The sequence below is a fragment of the Salpingoeca rosetta genome (genome assembly GCF_000188695.1).
Source record: "Salpingoeca rosetta unplaced genomic scaffold supercont1.10, whole genome shotgun sequence".
NCBI classification, from domain to species: Eukaryota; class Choanoflagellata; order Craspedida; family Salpingoecidae; genus Salpingoeca; species Salpingoeca rosetta.
Window position 1 is genome coordinate 875,575 of NW_004754924.1, and position 10,085 is coordinate 885,659.

The window sequence follows — 10,085 nt, forward strand, 5'->3', positions numbered from 1 at the left end:
CCCCTCTTCCTAGACAGCTTTATTATACTTTGGATGATGGCGTAGTTGTGGAGGGGGGGGGGGGACTCGTCACACACCCTCTGTGATCGGTAAGTCTGTTGTAGGAGATAATAATACACACACAAAGACCTCCTCCTCGATTGACAACTAAAAATATAGTAGAAATATACAAAAAAAAGGCCCACCCACATACATACTCACTCGCACACTTACATACACACACACACACACACACACACACACACACACACACACACACACACACGCACGCACAAACACACACACACACACACACACACGCACCTGGACAAGTGAGTCGGTGACTGCGAGCGCTCGCACTCCCTGAAGGGCTGCACGACCATCTCCTTGCCAAAGTGGCGGTTCTTCTCGCGAACAATGTCGACGGGCGTCGGGTAGAAATAGGTGCGGGCGAGGAAGTCAACCATGGTCAGCACGCCCGTCACGCCAATGGTCAGGAAGAAGACGGCCCAGAACTTGTTCGCCTCCATCGAGTGCAGGAACACGCCGAAGAAGGGGGATTGGAACTGTGCACAAGGGAATTGGGGGGTGGGGAGTGTGAGGGGTGCGAAGGGTGCCAGCAAGCATACACACATACAGAGCATGACAAACACGCACAACACCAAACAGATCAACAAACAATCAGAGACACAGACACAGACACAGACACACATACATACACACACGAACACACGAGCGAGGGGGTTGCACGCACGTAGAAGATCCAGTCATCCCAGGTGTAGAGGACGGAGAAGAGGAGGAACCAGGAGATGGGGCCGATGATCAGCGTCACAAAGTTGAGCCATGTCCAGTACCGGCTCATCAGGCCAAGCTGTGTGTGTGGGTGGGGGGGGGAGTAACGATAAGCAGACGTATCAGGAGAAGGCGTTGATGTGCAATGGAATTAAGTGGCACACAGACACAGACACACACGCACACACACACACACAGATACAGACACAGACAGACAGACACACATACCTCCAGGTTGACGACCCAGACGAGGCAGACGGAGATGGTCGTGGAGAGGAACGAGTAGTCGCCGGCCTCCTGCCCGATGCTGTCAACCTATTGCGTTCCAGCACAGACAGACAGACAGACAGACAGACAGACAGACAGACAGACAGACAGACACACACATACAGACACACAGAGACATAGACAGACAGACACAGACAGCCAGAGCAAAAACAATACCAATGATCACGCGTGAGATGGACATGCACCCTCACATCTCCCCACCCGCGACTTTCCTGAACCATCACGTCATGATCATGACGACCACCACAATCAACCGCATCATCGCGAACAGCACAGCGCACCTGCCCGCCAAGGGTGATGGCGCCATATGCGACGAAGAAGATGACAACGCTGTGGAAGATGCCGCGCAGCAAGCTCCAGTAGAAGGAGAGGCGGCTGAAGTAGAAGTTCCGCGGGCCGGCCTCGTACAGCAGCGGGAAGCTAATTGAGTCGCGCGCAGAGACGTCCTGCTCCAGCGTGCCGATGACCAGGATGGGCAGCGACGTAAACACCACGTTGTACGTGGAGATGAACACACCGTCGTAGATCGTCTAAGGAAGAAGACGCGGGTTGTGTGTGTGTGTGTGCATGTGTGCGTGCGTGCAAAAGGGTGAGGTACGCAAATGAAGGTCAAATGGGTACTGGCAACAGGGAAGACTGGAAACTTGGGATGCACGCAGTCGAGTCACCACAACACAACAAAACAACACAACAAAACAACAAAACAAAACAACAAAAAACAACACAAAACAACACAACAAAACACAACACAACACCACACAACACCACACCAGACACAAGGCACAACAGAAAACCAAGCACATCATCACGAGTTCTGACCAGGGCGGAGAAGCCGCAGAAGAAGGCGAAGAAAAACTGTGCCCAGGCGTAGGCAAAGTTCTTGTAGAAGAACCAGCGCAGGAACACGGACATGCGCAGGTACGACCACCGCCCGTGCACGAGCAGCAGCCGCTGCAGATATGCAAACTGCGCCAGGGCGTAGTCTGACGCAAGCACGGCCTGCCTGCCCTCAAGACCGCTGATGCCAACGCCAATGTGGGCAGCCTTGATCATGCTGACGTCGTTGGCGCCGTCGCCAATGGCAAGCGTGATGGCCTTGCGCCGCGACTTGACAAGCTTCACCACCTGCGCCTTCTGCAGCGGTGAGACGCGGCAGCACAGCACGGCGTGGCACTGCGAGCACACGTCCAGGAAGAGGGCCTCAAGGTCGCGCTGCATCTGCAGTCGCTCTGGCGTCCACTTGAGGGTCGTGGTCCCGTCTTCGTTGCGCACAACCTCCTCCTTGCGCTCCTTCATCGTTGGTGGCAGCGGGAACGACAGGCTGGCGGTGGCGGTGGTGTTGAAACACGGGCGTCGGGATGAGGATGGAGGAATTATAGCAATTAGGCGTGAAAATGATTGGACACCGATGCACCAAGAACCGTGCAGGCACACAGACAAAGACAGACACACAAAGACAGACAGACAGACACAGACACAAAGACAGACACACAAAGACAGACAGATAGACAGAGTCAGACACAACAAACACACACACACACACAGACACACACACACACACATTCACACAAACACCCCCAACCACGCAGAGCCACTCAGCAGTACCTCTGTCCGGTGATGACGAGGGCAAAGGGGCGGTGCTCGCGGCCAGAGGCGGCCATGTCGTCCTTGGCCGCGCGCAGTTGCTGCTCCACGTCCTCAAACTTCTTCCCGTCAATGATAAACAGCGGCTCCATCTCCGACTTGAGCAGGCGGCAGGAGAAGCCAATGTTGATGGCCGTCTCAAGTTTGTCGCCCGTCAGCACCCACACCTTGATGCCGGCACGCATGAGGTTGGCAATTGTCTCCGGAACGCCGTCCTGCAGCTTGTCCTCAATGGCGGACGCGCCAACGAGCTCAAGCTCTGTCTCAAGCTCCTGCGCAACAGCAGCGAGCTGCACACAATGGAAGGAGGAAGGGGGGGGGGCAAGGAGCGTACGGTGGGGCAGGTGTGTTGTGAGTGTACGACACATACAACGGACAAATGGAACAAATGGAACAAAAGCAAGCGCAAGCAACAGAAAGAAACACAAGAAAGCAAAGGAATGATGCGGCATACAGCAGGCTGTGGGTGATGATGAAAGGTGATGCTTGGTGGTGCGTTGCAAAGTGCACAGGCAAGGCGGCCACAAAGCACTGTGCCAGCGCCATGCCACCATCACGCGTGCTGCAGCCACCACACCTTGTCCTTGCGGTCGTCTGTCTCGCACACGTCTGCATCGTAGTATCGTTTTGCCCAGTCCTCGTACCACTCCGACGAGAGCCTGCGCTTCGCCAGCACCAGCGTGCGCAGTCCATCCTTTGCAAACTCGTGCAAGTGTGCGTCCACCGCCGGCCAGTCGCGCTCCTGGCTCGCCTGGCTCAGCAGCGGCTGCATGATCGTGTCTGCGCCCTTGCTGTACGCCGTGATGCCGCCATCCGGGTCCCGCACGACCACAGTCATGCGCTTGCGGGTGGAGGTGAACTCGATGATGTTGAGGAGCCCGTACGTGCGGCGCTCGCCGAAGAAGTCGAGCTCAATCGTCTCGCCCGTCCGCCGCGTAAACTTGATGCCCACGTCCCTGCAGGATGGTGATTGTGGTGGTGGCAGGGTGGTGATTGTGGTGGTATGGTGACGTGAGCTGTGATGAAACAAAGAAGAATGCAGGCAGGCAGGCAGAGAGACGCAGGAGGCAAAGACGCGCGCGCACACACACAGAGGCAAGGGAAGGAACACACACACACACACACACACACACACACACACACACACACACACACACATACACAGACCTTGAAGCCTCGACGAGGGCCTTTTCGTCTGGGGACTGTGCCTGGTAGTCGAGCTCGCCATCGTCCGTCTTCTCCGGCCGCACCGTCTGGCACACGGCAAGGTGCTCGAAGAACTCCACCACGTTGGCATCGCGGGAATCAAGCGCGCGGTGCAGGCGGTCGTCGATAAATCCCGTGTACGGCTGCCCAACAACAGCAGGTTTGCCTGGCAGAAGGGGGGGGGGGAGGGGAAGCCGAACGGGCGTGAATGCGAGTGTGAATGTGAGTGTGAATGCGAGCAGGAATGTGTGAGTGAGTGTGCGTGTGTGTGTGTGTGCGTGCGCGCGCGCGTGTGAGTGAGTGAGTGAGTGTGCGTGTGTGTGTGTGTGCGTGCGCGTGTGTGTGGTTGCGCGCATGAAGAGCACAGCACCGTGCGCACACGGAACCGATAAATTGGCAACGAACCGTAAATGTTGCCGGCGATGGAGCATTGCAGGAAGCGCATCACGTTCTGGGTCAACGTGCCCGTCTGATAATGGCAGCAGAATGGGTTGATTGGTTGTTGGAAGGAAGAAAAACGGGGCATGAGGGAGGTGGCACAAAATGGAGCGACAACTGAAAACACACACACACACACACACACACACACACACACACACACACACACACACACACACACACACACACACACACACACACACACACACACGGGCGCGCACACGCACAAAGGAAAGCAACTAGCCACAGCCGACCTTGTCGCTGAAGACGTAGTCGATCTGGCCGAGCTCCTCGTTGAGGGTGGTCGTGCGGGCGACGGCGGGCGTGTCTGTCTCCTCAAAGTACATCTTCACGTCAAGCCCAATCAGCTGGCTCTGCGCAAGTCGGATCAACTCAACGCTGTTGTGTGTGATGTGTGATTTGTGCGTGTGTGTGATGTGTGTGAGGTGCAATGACAAGGCACATCAAACGGGCGAGCAACAGTGAAAGCACGCAGAGTAAACACAACCACAAACAACACAAACAAACAAACAACAAAACGAAACCAAGCCAAAACAAGCACCACAACGACAGCACGTGGCCAGACCTGACGTAGAGGGAGATGGGGACAAGGTTTGAGAGGACAATGAGGTACGAGAAGAACTGCAGAAACGCAATCTGGTTCGGGTTGTCCGACTGCCGGTTAAGGTACTCCATGAACCGCTGCGCACACGCGTGAGACAAAGGAGACAAGTGCATCGAAGCAGGTGAGGGTTAGAGAGAGAGAGAGAGTGTGTGTGTGTGCGTGCGTGCGCGCGCGCGTGTGTGTGATGAAGAAGGAGAGGGGGCAAGTGCGCTGACACGCCAACATCACGCACAGACCTTCTCTTCCCTCTTCTCACTGCGCATTTCCAACCGCACTCTCCCTTCCTGCTCTGTCGTGATCGCGACGCACCTCTCCCTGTGTGCGCTCCCAGTAGCCGCTGAGGATGGCGAGGGTGACGCACATGGCAAACAAAACAAAGAAAATCTGGATCACAAGGTTGTTCAGCTGCTTGTCAATGTGCGTGCGCTTAAACCGAACACGGCCTGAATAGTGCGTATGAGAGTGGGTGCGTGTACATGTGTTTGTGTGTGTATGAGTGTGCATGTCCATGTGTGCATGTGCATGAATAGTGAGGCACTGTGCGGACAGACACAGGGACAGTTGCACACAAGCGTGTGCGTATGGAAGACGGTGTGCAGGACCCAAGGGTGCTTGCAAGCAAAGGGGCGCGCATCGGGGCAAGCGGTTCACCAAGACATGTTGGTATTACTCACCGCTGTTGCGCATGAGCTTGGTGTCGTTGCCAGTGTACACGACGACGCCACGAATCTCATTCGTGTTGCGAAGGCGACAGCCCTGAACACATGCACACGCGCGCGCATATACACAATGGAATAGGAGCACAAGGCACAGGTGGACAAGATGAAAAGTGTGAGACGTGAGGCGAGTGCGCGACAAACACAATACACAACAACAACTCAACAGGACCAAGTGAAGAAAAGCGCGCGAGGGAGAGAACGTGTATGTGTGCATGTGTGCATGCGTGTGTGTGCATGTGTATGTGTGCATGTGTGCATGTGTGTATGTGTGTGTGTGTGCGCGCGATGTATGTGTTGTCGCACCCTGAGGATGACGTTGTTGTTGCTGATGGGGAGCGGTTTCTCGCCGTTAACGGAGATGGAGCCATCAAAGTCGTCGAGCCTGTTGTTCGGCGGGTTGCATGACACCTCGCCTGTGGTCACGCGGAGGAGAGGGTGGGGGGGGGAGACAGAACAGGGGAATGACAGGGGCATGACGGGGTAACACAAGGGGAACAACACAAGGTCAAGAGAAGCGGAGGCATGATCAGGCCCTCGGAAACGGGGTGTGTTTGCATCGTTGAATCAGAATCAGGGGATACAACGCACGTTCGACGACCAATCGACACCGTACATGCACCGAATTAAGCAGACAGAAGAGTAGCAACATCGACAAACGCACGGACACGCACAGGCACGCACAGACACAGTCACGCACACACACACATACACACACACACACTCACACACTCTCACTCACTCACTCACACGCACACAGCTACAGCGGGTGCGTACATGTCATGGCAGAGAGCTGCTGTGCGGAAGAGAATTCGCGCGTGGGCTCTGAGGCGTAGCGTTTCTTGAGGTTTGTCTCGCCATCAAGGTCTGCCGTCTCGATGTAACAGTCGTGGTCGGCCTCCGTTGTCGACAGCACAACAAGATCAGCCTGGTCCGCGGTGATGGGTGGTGGTGGGTGGTGGTGGGTGGTGGGTAAGCAATATAGGGAGGTGCGTGTGTGTATGTGTGCGCGTATGTGTGTGTGTGTGCGTGTGTGTGCATGTGTGTAAGTTGTCGTGCGATGGCGTGAAGCATGTAAGTCTTTGACACCAGACACGAAAAGTCACGCGCAGACAGGCCACAGCAGCGGTCACCACGCATCAACATCATGGTCATCATCACGTTGATCACACGCACCGGGACAAAGTCGTCTTTTCTGAGGCGAATGATTTCTCCCACATGCACATCCTGCCACTGTGACTCCACCCACCTGTCATCGGCACATTGTGATACGTGAGCCCAAGCACACAAAAAGACAGGCAGACAGGCAGAGACACACAGAGAGAAAGAGCTTGAGAGAGAGAGACAGACAGAGAGAGACAAAGGCAGACAGACAGAGAGAGAGACAGAGACAGAGAGAGAGAGAGACAGAGAGAGAGACAGAGAGAGAGAGAGAGACGAGCAGACAGACAAGGCACACAGAGGGAAAACAAAGAGGGAAAAGACAGACGGACGAACAGACAGACAGACAAACAGACAGATACACACACAGACACACACGCACGCACGCACACACGAGGAACAGACACACAAAACAAAACGACAGCCGCCCTGTACATTGACACCCTTGTCTCTCCCCAACTGACTTGCTGTTGCGAAGAACGTCGATGGCGCGGTTGTTGATGGTGGCATCGCTCTTGTGGCGCTTGTAGTCGTCGTTGCCGTCCTTGACAGCGGTGACGCCGAGCACAAACACGAGCGGCAGCGCCGTGGTGATGGGGCTGAGGGAACTAATCTGCGGGATCAGCTGCAGGATGAGCTGCAACAGGAAATAGGCGTTGGCCACGCGCATGAACTGCTCAAACAGGTTCACGGGCAGGAACGTCAGCAGCGTGTACTTGGCCGTCTTGATCCGGTTGCCCTGTATGCACAAATACGAGCAGAGGACAAGACAGGCAAGCCAGGACAAGGCATGACACAAACACATGGTGAGGGAGGGAGTGAGGAACTTTGCACAGCAGGTCAGCTGATGCTGCCATCATCAAGAACCTCTTGGCTCGCATGCAAGCACGTGAGAGCGCGTGCACATGCACATCTGCCATGCCATGCCATGCCATGCACACACAACGCACATAGTCTGCACGGAAGTGTTTGCATCGCTCTTCATTCTTCTCCGGATCGTTGGCCCATAGGAGCCGACGCTCCTCGACAAGGTCTGACAACAGCAGCAACACCAAGAACACAGGCAATCATCACAGGCAAAGCAAACGGTGAGCAAGAGAACGTGCACCACGAGTGTAGTGGTCATGAGGTATGTGTTGTGTGTGAGTTGAGCGAAGTTTGTGTGTGTGTGTGTGTGTGTGTTGTGTGTGCGTGTGTGCGTGAGTGTGCGTGTGAGCAGTGGAGGGGCTCGATCTCCGAAAGCACACTGTTTGGCCTTCATTGGTGTCTATGCAGCAGTGGGAAAGAACGCTCCGATCTCCGCCCTGCCCACCAAAGCGCCGCCCGTCTCTTTCCCTTCCAGACTCCCATCCACACACACTCCGGCCGGCACATGCACAGCCACGCCCCCCTCCTTTGACGTGTCTCTGGCAACGGTCCTTGCTCGCTCGGTGGATCACACGCACACGCACACAGACATCAGCCCAAGTGCACGACTGCCACGTGCACGGGTGGGGGTGTATTGGCATATCCCCTCACGTTCCGTGCCTTCCATGCACAGGGAGGCTGCGATCCTGCATCCATCCTCGCTCACACTCACCAACCACAACACCAACCACAACTCATCGTCTCCCAAACTCACCTGCCATCCTCCTTCCTTGGGGTTTGGCAGAAGATTCGATAATTGGCCATTACACCAACAAATTGTCACACCACCGCGGAAGATGGTGAGGACGGCCAGAACAACGGTGGCTTGCTTTTGTGTGTGTGTGTGTGTGTGTGTGTGTGGTGTGTGTGTGTGTGTGTGTGTGTGTGTGTATGTATGTTGTGTGTGTGTGTGTGTGTGTGTGTGTGTGTGTGTGTGTGTGTGGTGGAGCTCACAGCGCGCGCACACAAGCCCCCCTCACAATCACAAACACACACATACACTCATACACACGCACGCACCCACGCACTCACGCACCCACTCACTTCTGCTCACCTGCAACTTGCTCCCATGTTGTTGTTAGTTCAAAATCATTGGCAACCACTCGCAAGGTTCGTTCGTTCAGCTAGTCGGCCAGTGGTGGCGTTAGTGTGTGGTGCTGGGTGGAGAGCCCTGCCACCTGCCATATGTCATGTTGCCCTTTGTCTTTGGGTGCTGTGCTGAATGTTCAGTGGCTGCTCATCACTCCAAACACATGCACGCCGCCTTGCTGATCTGCACACAGCCCACGATGATGGGATCTGGACCATCGCATGGTCCAAGGACGGGTCAAACACCATCCTCTCAGGCTCCGTGGATGACACCGTCAAAGTTTGGAGATGGTGCGTTGTGTGTTGTGTTGTGTTGCGTGTGTGTTGTGTTGTGTTGCGTGTGTGTTGCGTGTGTGTTGCGTGTGTGTTGTGTTGTGTTGCGTGTGTGTTGCGTGTGTGTTGTGTTGTGTTGCCTCTGTGTGTGTGTGTGTGTGTGTGTGTGTGTGTGTGTGTGTGTGTGTGTGTGTGTGTGTGTGTGTGTGTGGCGCCCGCACGCTGGTTTTGCACGCCTGTTTCACTCACTGCGGCATGTGCATTCAATGGAGGGCTATGGAACTGCGACGTTTTGTAGTAGCTGATGGGAATACTTGTTTCTCAAATGACGACTGCAAATGGCCCAATGTTGATCATGCACATCACAGGGATCACACGCAGTTGGAGTTGAGGCACCGCTTCGAAGGACACAACCTGGGCGTGCTGTCCGTGGATATTGACGGCAAGGGCGAGACGGCGGTGTCCAGCTCCATCGACAGCGTCATCAACGTCTGGGATCTCAACGGCGGCAAGCTTCTCAAGTCAATCGACACCGCGTCAGGTGTGTATGCGTGTTTGTGCGTGTTTGTGTGTGCGTATGCGCGCGCGCGCGCGTGTGTGTGAGAGCGCGCGCCTGTCTGTGTGCGTGTGTGTGCGTGCCACTGCGCTTATGGTGGACCAATGCGCCCCTCCCTTGCTGAACATTGCAACCAGTCAACACATGGACGACATCTCTGTCCCCGGATGGGCGGTACATCGCCTCGGGCAGCAACACAAACGAGGTGGGTGACGGAGTAAGTGAGAGTTTGTGTACATGTGTGACTGAGTGAGTGTTTGTGTTGGTGTGCTGGTGGGATAGTTGCCTCCCGACGCGTTCTCATCGGAAATATTGCATTCATTCATGCACACACACACACACACACACACACACACACACACACACACACACACACACACACACACACACACACACACACACACACACACAC

At 55.3% G+C, this 10,085-nt stretch overlaps 2 protein-coding genes across 2 annotated transcripts in view; one reads left to right on the forward strand and one right to left on the reverse strand.

Annotated features, from left to right (window-relative positions):
* Positions 1 to 9: 9 nt before the first annotated feature.
* Positions 10 to 8,500, reverse strand: PTSG_04490 (ATP8B1 protein; the record flags this gene model as incomplete). Its single annotated transcript, XM_004994526.1, has 20 exons — positions 8,471 to 8,500; positions 7,800 to 7,882; positions 7,314 to 7,588; positions 6,865 to 6,937; positions 6,466 to 6,616; positions 5,995 to 6,104; positions 5,647 to 5,728; positions 5,282 to 5,415; positions 4,934 to 5,049; positions 4,602 to 4,746; positions 4,315 to 4,378; positions 3,871 to 4,075; positions 3,281 to 3,659; positions 2,665 to 2,993; positions 1,879 to 2,380; positions 1,341 to 1,589; positions 1,000 to 1,086; positions 734 to 850; positions 357 to 545; positions 10 to 27 (listed from the first exon to the last, which is right to left on the reverse strand). The coding sequence occupies exons 1-20, from the start codon at positions 8,475 to 8,477 to the stop codon at positions 10 to 12; spliced, it is 3,315 nt and encodes a 1,104-aa protein (XP_004994583.1). The 5' UTR covers positions 8,478 to 8,500.
* Positions 8,501 to 8,525: 25 nt separating this feature from the next.
* PTSG_04491 (uncharacterized protein) overlaps positions 8,526 to 10,085 on the forward strand; it is a 3,832-nt gene continuing 2,272 nt past the window's right edge. The window contains exons 1-5 of the mRNA XM_004994527.1: positions 8,526 to 8,555; positions 8,838 to 8,865; positions 9,039 to 9,135; positions 9,486 to 9,658; positions 9,811 to 9,878. Of these exons, the coding sequence (XP_004994584.1) occupies positions 8,553 to 8,555; positions 8,838 to 8,865; positions 9,039 to 9,135; positions 9,486 to 9,658; positions 9,811 to 9,878 (369 nt within the window). The 5' untranslated portion in view covers positions 8,526 to 8,552. The remainder of the gene's footprint in view (positions 8,556 to 8,837; positions 8,866 to 9,038; positions 9,136 to 9,485; positions 9,659 to 9,810; positions 9,879 to 10,085) is intronic.